This window comes from Myotis nattereri, assembly GCF_964212035.1.
Source record: "Myotis nattereri genome assembly, chromosome: 6".
NCBI classification, from domain to species: domain Eukaryota; kingdom Metazoa; phylum Chordata; class Mammalia; order Chiroptera; family Vespertilionidae; genus Myotis; species Myotis nattereri.
In genome coordinates, this window is record NC_138081.1 from 24,002,134 (window position 1) to 24,018,708 (window position 16,575).

General features: G+C 40.7%; 1 protein-coding gene across 1 annotated transcript; it reads right to left on the reverse strand.

The window, feature by feature from the left end:
* Window positions 1–8,970: 8,970 nt before the first annotated feature.
* Window positions 8,971–12,556, reverse strand: KLHL31 (kelch like family member 31; the record flags this gene model as incomplete). Its single annotated transcript, XM_081094688.1, has 2 exons — window positions 11,370–12,556; window positions 8,971–9,703 (listed from the first exon to the last, which is right to left on the reverse strand). Exons 1-2 carry the CDS (start codon window positions 12,539–12,541, stop codon window positions 8,971–8,973), a joined length of 1,905 nt encoding a protein of 634 aa, XP_080950814.1. The 5' UTR covers window positions 12,542–12,556.
* Between the last annotated feature and the right edge of the window lie 4,019 nt (window positions 12,557–16,575).

Here is a 16,575-nt window from a genome sequence, read left to right on the forward strand (position 1 = left end):
CCATGTAACATAATATGTGCACGGAATCCAGGCATTGGGGTGTGGACATTAATCAGCCTATTATAGGGCCACTTGTGAAAACTGGAATTTAAACTCTGCTGCAGCCAATTTTTGCCTGTTGTGGCCATTTTTTCCTTCCTCTTCTTAGCTTGTTGACCTTTCTCTCAGTTGACAAAGCTGCCAGACGAGTTTCCTTGAGCTTTTTCCCCCACGGAGATGATCAATCCAGCTTTCGCAGCGGGAAGTTGTTCCTTCAATTCTTTCTCTAGGTCTTCAGCCATCGTCCTGGTGGAGTTGTGCTTTTGATTTATACTGCTGATGCTTTCCTGCATTTTCAGAAGTTTTCCCTCTTTTTCTAAATTACCTCCTCGACTGGTTTTCTGTAGTTTCCTCACATATTCTTATTTTTTAAAATGAAATCTTTGTTGTTGAAAGTATTACATACGTCCCCCTTTTACCCCCATTGATCCCTCCTTCTAGCCCACCCCAGCCCCCTGCCCCAGGCCTTCACCACCCTATTGTCTGTGCCCATAGACTATGCATATATGCATACAAGTTCTTTGGTTGATCTCTTCCCACCCACCCTCCCTCTTCTGCCTTCCCTCTGAGATTCCACAGTCTGTTCTATGCTTCTATATGTCTGGATCTATTTTGTTCATCGGTTTATTTTGTTCATTAGATTCCACATATGAGTGAGAGCATGTGATAGTTGTCTTTCTCTGACTGGCTTATTTTACTTAGCATAATTCTCTCCAGGTCCCTCCATGCTATCTCAAAGGGTAAGGGATCCTTCTTTTTAACTACTGCATAGTATTCCATAGTGTAAATGTACCACAGCTCTTTTGTCCACTCATCTACTGCTCCTCACATATCCTTGGTACAGTTCAGGTAGTATCTGAAGATTCCGTTGAAGCTCTTGAACCTCCCTCCGGGCAGGGATAGGAGACTGAAGGGCTTCTCCAAAGGCACTAACTTATTTCAGCTGGAAGAATTCAGGAGAAATCAAGGGGAAATGGCAATATCTTAACATTTCATGGATTTTCAGTGAAGCCAGTTTCCCCCATTCACTCCAAGCATACCTTGAGGGGAGACATTCCTCCAATGGCCTTGTCACCTGGCACACGGCTCCCAACGTTGCCTAGGGTAGGCCTCCAGCCCGCCACGTTACCTTCAGAAGTATGCCTCTGCGGAGTGCCTCTGCAGTGTGGCAGCAGGTCCTTCTTTCAGCTGAGTTTCCCATCTTTTATTTATTTTTTATATCTCACTCTCTCAGTATCTCTGGAAGACTCAGACCCAGATCCTTACTGTTCATTACCCAGGACTCTGCCTCAAGTGACTTGTCCTCAGTATCTTCACCCACAAGGAAAATGAAAGAACCACTGTTGGAGGCAGGTCTGGGGGTTCTGAAGGGTACCAGGTTTGAGCTGCAGGTGCCCTGCTCCCAGGAATCTAATTATAGTCAAGTGGAAAACTTTTACCACCTCTGAGCTCCTTGAGGGCAAGCTCTAAGTTGGATTTACCTTTCTCTGCCCCACAGGACCCAAGGAGCCAAAACTTGGCAAAAACAAAATGCTTGATAATTTAATTGCAGTTTGTAGAGTTGGCTCTGTCAGATCTAAATGAAAAATGTGTGTGCTTCAGACATCAGAGTCTCCCCAGGAGGTGGGGGGAGATTCTGGTTCTTCACTGTCCCAGGGTATTCCAGCAGGGTGCCTGGTGCTTGGTCATGTCCAATGACCATTTGCTAAACAGGGAGAGGATTCCTTTTGCAGGCAGAATTTCCTTTGTTCCTCATATGCAGAATTGTGATAGATTAAAACATTTCTCCACTTGGAAAGACTTCATAAAGGTTGGGGAAGAAGACTTGGGGGACAGATTACAGCCATTTCAATTTCCTTCTCCCTCTCTCCCAGAGGAAGCTTCTCTTCTTATGGTGACTGAGAACATATGCATGTATTTCCTCTTTGAAAAACCAAACTCTATATCATGTTCTCTTCTCCCAAAACCATCATGTACTGGGACCTCCTCTTAAGGCTGGAGAGGAATTTCCGGTCAATATTGTTTAGATGAGGCAAAATCAAGGAGAGTTTAGAGTATTTTAGATGTAGAGGGACAAGAGACTCAGGAAGGGTGGGATCAGGAGGTGGTTCTGGGATTAGATGAATCTCCTTAGTGGTTTGTTGAACCAGATTTATGCAAACACTCAAGGTTTACAGAATACATTTAATGTATGTTGAAGACCTGTAAGGGCTCTGAATTGAGAAAGGCTTCAAGCGTTGTCTGGACTTGTCCTTCAGAAGGGAAAAGGCAAGATACAATATGACTCAACAAAAGTGGGGAAGAGGAGGCACTTGCTATGGTTTGAGGCAATTTAGAGGGTGAAGTTGAGGGAGGCAGTTTGCCTGGGAAGCTCCTTGCTCCCTGGACAGATGAGAGCCATGGTTTCCAAAATGTAATCATTCCCTTATGCAGAGAAAATGCTAAAAGAAACTTTTCTTTTTCCCCAGCTTCTTTACATCTAGGTAAGTCCAAATGCCTAGTGCTGGCCCACATGTTGTGGGTGACATTGACATCGACTGCTTCCACACCTGGCCCACCCAAAACAGATTCTACTTGGCTTCCCCCCTCTAATTGAGGGTAGAGAGAGCCCTAAGATTGAAAGAGACAGAATTTCTGAATGTTGAGCCTATGGTGATAACCTAGATGTGAGCACAAAGCAAAAACCGCCAGATGAAAAGGCATAAGGTCTCCATTCATATCACTGGACATTTCCCTCCCAATGGTGGGGATGAGGGTGGAATGAAGAGAAATGTTCGTTACTATAATCAAGGTCTTGCTTCTTCCATTTTAATATATCAGCCCTTCTAGGCTAAATAAGGGTAATTTTCAAAGGCTTTCCTTTTTGAAGATTGCAAATCACTTCCATAGCTATGATGAATATCAAGGCAAAGTCTGGCTGGTAGTTTCTCCAGGATGAGTCAGCCTGACTTCATAAGACACTTCCTTGGACAAGATAAAGAAAGGAGCCATATAGGTTCTTTAGGCTAATCAGAGGCTAATTCATCTCTCCAAAGGTTGGGGGAAAGTGCTTCCCTTCCTCAGCACTCCCTAAGGAGCATGTCTGGTGGGAGACTGGTGCTGGCAGAGGAGTAATGCTGCTTGCACCAGGTTCATAAACCAACCTGGACAGGAAAATAGAGGGGCCGAGTTGGGTGTTTCTAGGCAACATGTGTTGGAATTCCTCTTTCCTTCAAGGCCTATCTCTCCAAAAATGGGCCTTCCAATGCACTTCCTCACCCCCTGAAGAGAGGAAAGCCTAGAGGTGGGTTTGAATATCTTTTAGTGTCTAACTCTAGCCTATCTAAAGGGTGTCCCAAAATTCACCCAAGATTTGAATTTTGCGTGAGCATTAACAACAACAACAAAAAATAAAAGCCTAATTTTACTTGGTTTATTGAATCAGATTCTAATATCTGTTGCCCTTTGATTTCAATCCCTTCAAATTTGATAAGCATTACCAAGTACCAATTATGGCCCAGGAGCAGGGACAATGAAGACCAATGAAGACCACAGCTTTGTGTATGTGCCAGCAAAACCGTGGAGGCTAGTTAACCGATGTGCTATTCCATACATAACCCTATATGGTATACTTTATGAATCAATAAAAAATTTACAATTTTTAATTATAAACCTGTGTTTTCTATCAAAATTACTTCTTGCGTGAATTTTGGGACACCCTTTACCAAGCTTGCCAAATACAGAGGGTGCAAAATGGTTATTCCTTTGATATGTGCTAGGGTGCCATGGATGTAATTAGTGTCAATAGGTAATTTCACATGTGCCATGAATTGGATTGGATGGATTTTTTGCACATGTGGAAGGGAGTTCAAACCTGTAGTGAAGCTTGGAGCTATGTGGGAGTTCAAAGAAAACTCAAAGGAACTCTGGGGACTGCTCAAAACTGGAAATGCGGCACCCACTGGTTTCTGTTTGGGGATGACCTTGTCTCTTTAAATAAGGGGTGGGGAACCTTTTTGCTACCAAGGGCCATTGGATATTATAACATCATTCGAGAGCCATACAAAATTACCAACTTAAAAGTTAGCCTGCTATATTCGGTCAAACATTTAATTAACTCACCCCTAATGCCTTGGAAGGGCCAGACTCTTCACGGCCTGCGGGCTGATGTTCCCTACCCCTGCAATGGTTATAAGACTTGGAGAAATGTAAGAAAAAGTGTGGCTACCATTTAGGATTTTCTAGAAATGACAAAGCTGGCCTCAACTAAGTGTTGTTACTTAGCTACTAAATTGGATCAAAGGCTGGAATTTTATCTTGGTTACATGTCATTTGCTCATTTGGAAGGTGAGGTGGCAGAGAAAAGCCACGAGGATTTGTCTGGACCGTTTCATCTCCTAGAAAGTAGTCTCCTTGCAAATGATGATGGGCCTGAGTCTGTGCCAGGGTGGCTGTGGTCAGGGTGGAAATTAGACAAGAAACCACACTTGACCTATGACTTCTAAGTGGTCAGACTGAGGTAGACCAGACTTGAACTTTTGTCTGAATTGGCTTTTGTGTGAGTTTATAAGCCAAGTCATTAATGATGTTTTATACCTTTTTCTTTCATTTGTCTTCAAGCTATTGGAGCAGCTTTTCAATATTTTTCATTCCTTTTTTTTTCTTTATTGATTAAAATATTACATATGTCTCTTTTTCCCACCATTGGCCTCTCCCTGGCTACTCCCACCTCTCAGCACATGCCCTCACCACCTCCCACCTCCCCAGTGTCTGTGTCTATTGGTTATGCTTATATGCATGTATACAAGTCATTTGGTTGATCTCTTACCCCCACCTCCACCCTCCCCTGCCTTCCCGCTGAGGTTTGACGGTTTGTTTGATGCTTTTCTGTCTCTGGATATCATTTTTTCTTTTGTTGTTGTAGTGTTTGTTGGGGTAAATCATCATGAAAACTAAATAGAGGGGGAAAACCCACCCCAAGCATGACAAAAATACACTTCACAACCTTCCCCATTTGACCACTGACAAGCTCTTTTTGAATGCAGCTTTATTGATAGTGATGAGGTTATAAACACTACATACATTTTAATTTGTTGTTCCTTATATAGTACCAGAATGTTTTAAGCAAACAAAAAAAATAATTCCAAAAAATTTGCTGAATAAATAAGTTTTTCAAGAGTGTCTAAGGCAAGTATTTTATTTCAAATTCCCTGAGAGGGAAATGTAAATGATCTTTACCCTCTTAATGTGCATGAGAGTAATTCTTTATTATTTAGAACCTTCAGTTCTCATAATTACCATGGAGGAGTGTTTAGGAAACTACGCTATATTTCCTACTGGTATGAAAAGAGATACTGAAAAATAATTCCTTTTAATGCTGCGCTGTGCTAGACAACAGTCATCAGTGGCTGGGATGGGCATCGAACTCACTACTCAAAGAACATTTGTTCAGAGAAGAATTCAGAGAAGATTCTAGAAATTCATTTCTTTGAAATGCAGGGAAAACAATTAATGAAGTGATTTCAGTTTCTTTTATCTAGCAACTTGGATATATTCTGAAGATATTTGGTCAGGATAACCAGCAAAAAATTGACATTTTAATATCTATTTTCAGGTAAACCTCTATTTACATGCATGCTTATGAAACACACTTACTATGCTCGCTGCTCTGCCTTCAATCATAGAGCCATTCAGTACATCTCACTTCCTTATTATCTCAGTTACCCCTCCTCACTCATAACATTCCACTACCATCTAATCCTCGCTTAGAATTATATGAATCTGTGCCACCAGTGACTTTCTACTCATAACCATTCTTACAACATAGGAAGTAAAACGAAAACTCATTCAATGCCACTGAAAGCAACTAGGGCGTCAGGGATGACACCTGGGCACCAAGAGCCTACCTAAAAATGGACAGACTAATTAAATCTGGCTTCCTGGAGACGCTCACACCAGGTCTCTGGCCCATTCAGAAAAGGAGAACTTGAGTTTCATTATGTCAGCAGCTGGCTCACAGGCTATTTCTCCGATACACTGACTTGATGCTTTTATTTAATCACAGGGCTCTGGCATTACAAAAATAACAAGTCCTTTTCTTGCAGAAAAATAAAGGGAGGTACAGGGTTAGATCCTAAAACTGGGGAGAGTAATTGAATGTGAGCTTAAAACACAATAAAAATGAAATAATTTTCCAGTTGGGCAACATGAAGAAACTGGCAAGATTTTTAGGAGCAATTGCTTCAGTAGTTAAAGAGTATATTTCACTTACATATAAAAGGTGATGCATAATATTTTGATTCTGTATATTTTCACCTCTTTCAGTTGTCAGTGCAGGAGGTTCCAGGATATAAAACTTTCACCAATCCTTATGTTCCATGTTCCTTATGTTCCAAATTGCTCTGTCAGAAATTCTGGCATGCCAAATTCATAGTGGTCTTTAGTTATTGACATACTAGTAATTGTTGAAGCAAAAGATAGAACTGCAATGTACCCAGGCACCTGGTAAGCCCAGGTATGTGTATTTTTTCTGAGTCTTCAGATAAACAATGTAGAAAATACATCAAATAGTCATTTGAAATGATTTTTCCAGCTCTAACATGTCTCCAGTTTTATTTCTAGAAAGCCACTGCCAAGTTTTTGCACCACCTCGCTTATTAAGATCCAGTAGATGAAAAATCCTCTATGTTCAGCATCTCTCTTCATTCTCCGTGATAAATTGTCACAAGTGATTGATTCTCATTTCATTTTACACCTTAGGTCCTCCATGTTACAATACTTCTGGGATTTCAATGGGAGATAGATCTACTAGTGTGCATGAAGGAATTATGTCTATTTGCCACTTATGATCTGTAATCCATAATAAATCCCCTCTTTTTTTCTTTCTAAATTAACAATACACTACAGGCTCCTCAACTGCATGAGAACATACATTTATACCAAACTAAAAGATGTTACAGTCACCTCACATAAGCTTTGTATGTTGTGGCCAAAATAATTGATGAAATGTCTATTTGCCACTTATGATCTGTAATCCAAAATAAAAATTTATTTTACCAATGATGCTGCAAGGATAAAAGATGCTCTATGTTTGTGCATTGGGATTTAAGAGCTCAGCGATTTAACTGGCTCCACACACTAGCTTCTCACACAGCTTTGCTTTCCGGCCTGGGTGGATAAGAAGTCAAGGGACCTGCTCTGCACTTGGGGAAGCTCCCCGTGCTCTGTGTGGGGTGAAGAAACAGCCCAATGTTTTTTAATTATGAATAATGTCTTGTACTTAACTTAGTGTTTTAGCTTTTACCAGAGTGTTACCATTAAATACACAGAGACTGAACTTTTCATAAGGGGCAAGGATATAAAATTGTTCCACAAAGTGTACTATATGAACCACTTTTCACAGTTCGAATAAAATATTTTAAATATAAATATTGTAACTCTAGCAACAGCCTATCTACACAAGGTGGGAGAGGATGGGATTAATGAAAACCCAGTTATATTTCCGTATAGCTCATGTTTTACCATTTTAGTAGTTTGTTTTCTTTTTCAAAATCCAGTTGCATATAGCCCATAATTGATAGGCTACTTCCTCTCCAAAACAAATAAACTATCAAAGAATAAAGTGATAAATTATAAGAAAGGAAAATATGTATCATTTACTACATTCGTTCCCTGGCTCCAAAATTTGGCAAATATGTAAGAAAAAATGATATCAAGCGGATACACTTTAATTTGTGAAGCTAATTTGGAGCAGATGGGGTTAACAATATATACAAGAATAGGTATATGTTATTTTAATATTTCCATGTGAAATAAATGTATTATATTTTTAATTAAAAAATCAGAAACAATGGCATTAATGAGAAACAATGGCATTTACCAACAGGACAACCCACTCCTCCTGTTATGGCCAAATCCAAGAATTCCAGATGTTTCCATTTTCATCTATGTAAAAGAGTGAGCGAAATCAAATTATTGTCATTGGCTTATATAACCTTCAGGCTATATAAACTTGAAGTTAATGATTCTTAAGGACATAGTTTTATTTGGTGTTCTTCCTGGAACATACATTAGAGTCAAGGTTGCATTTAGTCATCTTGTTGTAGGTTTTAGGGTGAGAGTAAGGCTTCCAAGATACTTGCAATTCCTTTAATAGGGAGCATGGCTTAAAGTGCAAATACTTCTAGGTGAAAGGACAAGTGATTCAAATTTACGCTAGAAACTAAATGACTAGCATCAGTTCCTTCTTCCAGAGCAGACTTATATGGTGGAAATACACTGGGGCTTGAGGCATGCAGGAAGAAGGAGCTCAGGGATAAACCAAAGGCATCACCTTGGCAACCCGGGGTGGAATCCCCTTACTTTCCAGTCAGACTCTGCTATAAGCTTTAGGACGTTGTCGTGGGATGCCTTTCAACATCCTTCACTCAGTCATGGACAGGAAAAGAAACTGCACTGAAATATGGAATTAAACCTTAAGTCTTTATAGAGTTCTATTTTACAATAAAACCTACCAAAGACTATTTTCCGCTTCCTACAGAAAGAAAGGGGGAAATAAACTTGTACATGAAGTCACTTACTCACATAAGTGTCATCATAAGTAATAAGTACTTAAGCAAAGAGGGAACTTCTCAAATGTGGGTGTAATCGCTATACGTTTGGGAAACATGCCACGGGGAAGAGTGCCTACAACGACTCTGTCTGCCCCCTAGTGGCCGCTGAAGTAAATTCTATTTTTCTTTGTTGGCAATGGCCCAGAATTTTGCTTTAAAGAAGAAAAAAAAAAGGAGGTAGATCATGTGATACCAGGAATTAAAACCATCAAGACGTATGTCTCGATATATCTTAAAATACGATCGTTGCAGTAAATGTTACATATTTTCCTTTGCGCTAACTCAAAGGTTAACCACGAATAAAGAGTTGTTCTTGCCGCGCCGCCGCATCTACCTGGCGTCAGATACTGACTGGCACGGAGGACACCGAGCTGGCTCGGGATTCCCGGGTCACGTGGTTGGGCATCGAGAGGGTGCAGCAGGACACGCCCACGGTGGCCTCGGGCAGCTCGTCGTCCTCCGTCCACTCGTTGAGCTCGGGGTGGAAGCACTGGATGCACTTCTTGTACTTCTTCTGGCCCTCGTTCCAGCCGCCCACCAGGTAGGCGCGGCCGAGCAGCGCGGAGGCGCCCGCGGTGCTCACTCCCACCGGCAGCGGCGCCGCGTGGCTCCACTGGCGGGTGGCGGGGCTGTAGCACTCCACGGCCAGCACGTCCACGCGCTCCCCGCGCGCATCGACTTGGCTGCCCCCCATCACATACACCCTGTCGCCCAGCGTGACCGCGCAGTGCCAGCCGCGGGGCGTGCTCATGCTCGGCAGCTCCTGCCACGAGTCGCCGGCCGGGTCGTAGGCGCACGCGGAGCGCGAATACGCGTTGCCGATGTAGCCGCCGGTCACCAGCACCCGGCCGTCGGCCACCGCGCTGGCGTGGCAGCAGCGCGCCACCTCCAGGGGCGCCTTCGGCTGCCACTGGTTGGTGGAGGGCACGTAGCACTCCACGGAGGCCAGGCTGCCCTCTATGTTGCGGCCGCCCACGGCGTAAAGGAGCCCGTTGAACACGCTCAGGCTGAAGTGCGTGCGCTTCTGGGTCATGCTGGCCAGGTGGATCCAGGAGTTGAAGCGGGGATCGTATCTGGGAAGGGCAGAGGGAATGTGACGGCCTTGTGGTGGCAGCCGGGGAACCCCTGTTACTCCACGAACCACCACGGGGGAATTGTGGCACCATCCAGGCAAGGAGGCTACTGACTATGCGCAGCACCTCGCCCAGAGGCCGGTGTTTGTCTTTCAACCACGGGTATGAAAGTGTGACAGTTGGTGACCCCCCTCCTCCTGTTGATAAATTTACTTCCTTTATTGGGCCCCTTGGAGAAGACCCTACAGAGACAGGTCTGCCGCTCCCCTTTCCACTATATTCGAATATCTCTCATCCGGTAGGATCTATGGGTGGGGTTAGGGGTGGAAACTGGGTATTTGTGGCAATCAGAAAAGGGGACACTGCCACATTGAAGTCAACTCCACATATCTTCAGACACCAACATCCCTAGCGCATTCTCATTGCTTAATTAAGATAGGAGTTGACTAATTGGATTTCTCCCTGTCTCACAGTCCCCCTCATACATCTGTCCTGGCCACTGCAGCAGTAAGCTGAATTACTCAACCAAGTCTTCTATCATCTGGTTAGAATGAGATCAATGGGACTTGTGTCCAAAAGCATCAACAAAGCCTTAACTTTTGATACTTGTCTATTTTCTACCACTTTTTAGTAGGTAATATTATTTTAGTTGAGGGATATATTTTTTTCAGTGTTCAATGTTACAGTACGTATACCATAAGCATTAAAATCAATATTGCAAAAACAGTGATTTAAGTACCAATAGTTGAATTATCAGGGGAGGGAAATGAGTAGTTATAGTAAAATATGCTTTCCTGAAGTATTGTAAACACAGAATTCACTCCATCAGTTTGATGTTCATTCATCTCTGTCCCTTTTAACCCCTAAATCGAAACTTAACTAAAGTTGTAAATTAAAGGCTAAAAATCCATTAATTGTTTGAATCCATTAAAGTAACACAATGAAATGAAGAATTGTTTCATCATATACTGTACACATTTTCAGATCTTGCTCATTAGTTATATTCGACTTTGTAAGCATGACTTCCTGAACATTTCATACATGTGGAAGTTTAATTTTTTATCATACGTATACAAAAGTAATATGGCACTTGAGGCTTTTCTGAAGGATTTACTATGTTTTTTACTCTTCACGCTTCACAAATACATTTTTTCTGGGATTAGTCTTCAAATAAGTATTTTAAATTAATTAGCTGCCACTTTTTTAATGAGCTCATTCTCTTTGCCAATTATAAATCTGACAGTCATCAATAAGTCACTTAAAATAAATGTATTATTTTAATCTTTCTTACCACATTAGTGTTAAAAACTAAATTTGTACCCAGTGTCTTTCAGAAAAGCAGGATATTGTGAAGAGCCCCAGACTAGCAATGGGAAAATGTGAATTGCCACTTACTAGGGGCATAACCTTTCTGGGCATCAGATTTCTCACATGGAAAATCAGAATAATCCTCTCTTCTCTGCTCACTTCACAGGCTTATTCAGAAATCTACAGTACATGAATGCACTTAACATAATGTGAAGTGTTATATATAAAATGTCACCTGATTAATATTAATTTACTGAGCTAATGAATGAAGCTAACAGACATGACTAATTTACTTCTATGTCAGGGCAATTTCCTCATCATATTGGACCATTTCAGTTCCTAGCAAAGGATCAAGTACCTGCAGAAATTGCTGACTGCATGTTTGGCTTGATTTCTTGCATCATTCTGGTCTTCACCACCAGCCACATAGAGAAATCCATCCATCACAGCCACACACTGATTAAAACTCTTGGCGGGCATCTCTGTGAGCTTGCTCCATCCATTTTCAGGGTCTCTATACAAGACGTCTCTACTAAGGGACTTCTCAGTAAGGCTTGGGCGTCCCCCAACAGTGATGAGGACGCGACAGCCCCCGCGGATCCTCGTGCGCCTAGACTGCAATGTGTTTTGATGATACGGAAGTAAGTGGTAATTCATAGCATCCACAAGAAGTTTGTGACAATCAGCATCTTGCATCATTCTTGGTACAGACTGAACATAATTGACCAGGTCTTGTGCAGAGATGGTACCAAAGCGAATATTGCTCAAAAGATCTGCAGCATATTTCATTCTCTTTTGGTCAAATTCTAACCATTTTATAGCAGTCTGGAATGCTACTATTTCAGAAGGCAACTGTAAGTCGTCATCTATAAGAAGTTCGTTAATTTGCTCAAATGTAAGTTTCATAAACTGATCTGACTCTGCAAATTCAAGGAAGTTATCCCGGATAAATTTTTGGGCTGCTGCTTTTGCAGTTTTCAGAGAGTACGTCTCAGCAATGTTAGCAATGTACATACAATTCTCAACATTCATCTCTCGTATCAGAAAATCACTGCACATCTTTACAAGGGTGTGGATCTGAAGATAAACAGCAGCAGAAATAATGCTTCCTATTGTGTACAAGGAGAGAGTCAGCTTTCCAGTGTAGGCATATGCAATGACAGTGGCCAGGCCCAGCGGTGAGATATCGTTGAGATCCACCCTTTGAGTAGATGGGTCTTTTTTTAGGATGTTGTAAAAGTACTCACTACATGAAGCCATCACTGACTTGTGAACATCAAAGGATTTGGTTTTGGTGCCAATGACTAAGTCGCAAAGGAAGCTCTCTTGGCGCATTTTGCTTAAGCCTTCCAGGAGGTTGGGGCCATAAGAAGCATCTGTTAATTCAGAAGAAATGCAGCTAAGGCCATTGCCTCCCTCTAGGATCCCATTCAAAGCATTTAGTTTGCTTAGGGGGCTGTCTTCCACAATTATGGTCATCTCATTGATTTCTCCTTTGTTTTTTCTGACTGTCTTCTTTTTGGGGGCCATGTTGGCAAACACACGATCACAGTCAAGAGCTTGCTAGAAAAAGAAAAAAAGGAATAGTATTTTATTTCATTTATTTTTTATTTAATTTATTGAGATGATGTCTATAATAATAAAAGGGTAATATGCAAATTAGAGCGGATGTCTTCCTGACGTCATTCCAGACCGGACGTCCTTCCTGACGAAGCTGGGGTGGAGGGAAGCCAGCCAGGCCCCGGGTGCCTGTGGGTGGCCAGAGGAGGGAAGCAGCCTGGGCCCTGGGTGCCAGAGGGAAGCCGGTGCCGGCCGCCGGGGGAAGGAAGGCCTACTCTTGCATGAATTTTTGTGCATCAGGACTCTAGTTGGTTAATAAAACTATACAGATTTAAGGTATACAATTCTATAATACATCATCAGTATATTGTATTGTGTGTTTACCACCCCCAATCAAGTCTCCCTCCATCACTATTTATACCCCCTTTCGCTTCTTCTACCTCCCCCGCACCCTCTTCCCTCTAGTAATCACCATACAGTTCCATGAGTCTTTCTTTTTTTTTTTTCTTTGCTTAACACCTTCACCCTTCTCACCCAGCCCCCGACCCTCTCCCCTCTGACAGCTGCCACTCTGTTCTCTGTATCCTCAAATCTGTCTCCACTTTGTTAGTTTATTTTAGTTGTTTTTGAATTTTGAATTGCTACATTATGAAGCATGTGGGGTTTTTTTTTGTTGTTGTTTTTAAATGTATTTTATTGATTTTTTACAGAGAGGAAGGGAGAGAGATAGTCAGAAACATCGATGAGAAAGAAACATCGATCAGCTGCCTCCTGCACACTCCCCACTAGGGATGTGCCCACAACCAAGGTACATGCCCTTGACTGGAATCGAACCTGGGACCTTTCAGTCCGCAGGTCGATGCTCTACCCACTGAGCCAAACCGGTTTTGACCTGAAGCATGTGTTTTTTAATAAATTAAATTTTTTTAATTCTAAAAAATAGATTTAAGAACTTACATTATACTAGATGCATATTTTATTGACAATTTACTTCAGCATCAAGACAATATTTATCTTATTAAATAAGACCACTCCATAGCCATATTGCCAAGTAATTTTATATAACAGAAAGGACCAAATATTCTCTTATCTAGCTGTACAATAATTATGGAATAGTAGTTAAACATCATTTGAAGGTCTTGTTTTACTCTCATGAAATAGTGAGTTATTTTGAAGTTTTCCTCAATAAAATACTAACATTCAGGAATCCATATAAAATGTAGAATATATATGTAAATAAATAAATGTAGCACTTAAAAATCAATGAGGAAGGACTTGTAATGATAGCATTAGTTCAGTTATTTCTACTCTACATGTTCACTGAGATAATTTCCAAATAAGTTAGATATCTAAATCTCTCTTTCTCTCACACACAAAATTTACACATGAACTAGGGCAAAGTAGTTTCCCCCCTTAATCTTAGATTGAGAAAGGCCCTATTAAGTGTAACACAAAATTCAGAAGCCATAAAAGAAAAGACTGAAATATCTGAATATAGAAAAACAATGAAAACTTCTACAAAACAACACCAACTGTTTAAAGACAAGCAACAGACTGTGAAAACAAACATTGGTAACATTTCTACCAGAAAAAAGGCCATAGACACAATATTTAAAGAGTTCCTACAAATCAATTAAAAAACAGACAAAAACTATGATTAGGTAACTAGTCATTTAAAGAAGATAAAACACAAATAGTTAATAAATATTTTTAAAAGTGAACTAATAATTATTAGGAAATTGTCAACTGAAACCCTTTTATTTTTTGTGATCAAATTTTGTTTGATGGTTAAAATATTTTAAAATATCTGTAACATCAAATATTGATGTGGTGCTCTCTATACATGGTTGATGGGAATATAATTCATACAGTCTTTTGAATGATAATTTGGCAGTCTATTATAAATAAAAACTATATTTATACTTTGACACTAAAATTCTAAATCTAGGAATGCACCTTTTAGAGATATAAGGGCCTTTCTCTTTCTCATTAAGCTCAAATTGTCAAATTCACATTTATATCCTATATAATAAAAGGGTAATATGCAAATCAACTGAACGGCAGAATGACTGGTTGCTATGATGTGCACTAACCACCAGGGGGCAGATACTCAATGCAGGAGCTGCCCCCTAGTGGTCAGTGCACTCCCACAGGAAAGCGCAGCTCAGCCAGAAGCTGGGCTCACAGCTGGCGAGCACAGTGGCAGTGGCGTGAGCCTCTCCCACCTCCGTGGTAGCACTAAGGATGTCCGACTGAAGGGCAGGGAACAGGCCTAAGCTGGCAGGCAGACATCTCCTGAGGGCTCCCTGACTGCGAGAGGGTGCAGACCAAGCTGAGCCCCGCTCCCCCACCTCCAGTGCACAAATCTTGTGCACCGGGCCTCTAGTTTTTTTATAAGACTGGAGCACATTTGTCCTTACTCATTCTTTCTTGCAGGTAACACCAAATGCATCCTTACCTTGTGAAACAGATTTTTAACCCACTGACATTTTAGCCTTCAAATGTATTTGACTTATGTGGTGAGGGTCCCCTTGTTGGATTTCTCTGAGGAAAATTTTAAAACTTTTGCTCAGCAAGCAGGTATCATCAACACCTCCTGTGTGTGGGCAGCACTGTGCTGGGGCTGATGGAGTAATATATGTTAGAGAGACAAAAATGACAAGTACAAAATGACAACAAAACACTAGGTAAGCAAAGCACAGTGATTCTTTTTTCCAAACAGCAGTTTCCACCATCTAGAGTAGAAGCAGAAATATATCTTTGAGGAAGCCCTGTCTGTTCTGCTGGAAGAATCCCTTTGGCCAACTTTTTATTCATGTCTTTTTAACTGTGCCTCTTTTATATTTCATTCTTTTATCTTTTACTGTAAAATTGCCTTATGGTCAATGTGGCAAAATGTTTGTGGCAAAGATACTGACAGTGAAACAACCTAGAACCATTTTATTCAACTTACTATACACAAAATACCATTTCAAAATGTAATTGCCAGACAATTATTAATGTGATATTTTACTTGTTTTCCTACTAACTCTTCAAAATCCGGAGTGTGTGTTATACTTACAACACAGCTCATTTGGGACTAGCCACACTTCAAGTGTTTAATAGCCACAGGGGACTGACAACCATGTATTGGACAGCAGAGCCCTAGAACAACCTCCTAAAGAATGCAAAGTACATCTGAAAAACCAATAGGTAAGTTTAGATGAAATTCAAAAGAGGACAGGAAAGTTGAAACAGAGGAATAAAAATTAGAGGGGACAAACCAAAAAATAACTTAATGTAATCCAAATCCAATTATATTAATAATTATTTTAAATGTTAATAGATGAAGCATTTTAATTAAAAGGAAAAAGCAAGACCCAAAAATACATGCTATCTATAAGAAACTTACTATGAACACAGAGACACAGGTAGGAAAAAAAATGGCTAGAAAAAAGATTTACCACAGAAGTAATAGGCATAAGAAGACTGGAGTGGCTATATTAATATCAGATAAAATACACTTCAAGGAAAAAAAACAATTAGTGGTGATAAAAAAGGAACTTTACAATAATATATCATCATGAAGATAAAGCCATAATAATGTATATATGCAAATAATAGAGTTTCAATATTTGTGAAGGGAGAAATGGGCATTTCCTCAATCATATTTTATTTTTTTTAAATATATTTTATTGATTTCTTACAGAGAGGAAGGGAGAGAGATAGAGAGTTAGAAACATTAATGAGAGAGAAACATCGATCAGCTGCCTCCTGCACACCCCCTGGGGATGTGCCCGCAACCCAGGTACATGCCCTTGACCGGAATCGAACCTGGGACCTTTCAGTCTGCAGGCCGACGCTCTATCCACTGAGCCAAACTGGTTTCGGCCTCAGTCATATTTTAAAATGTTAATTAACTCTCTCAGCAACTGATAGAATAACTAGAAAAAATATCAGTAAAGGTATAGATTATCTGAACATTATAATCACCCAGATTTAATTGATGTTTCTAGAATAACCTT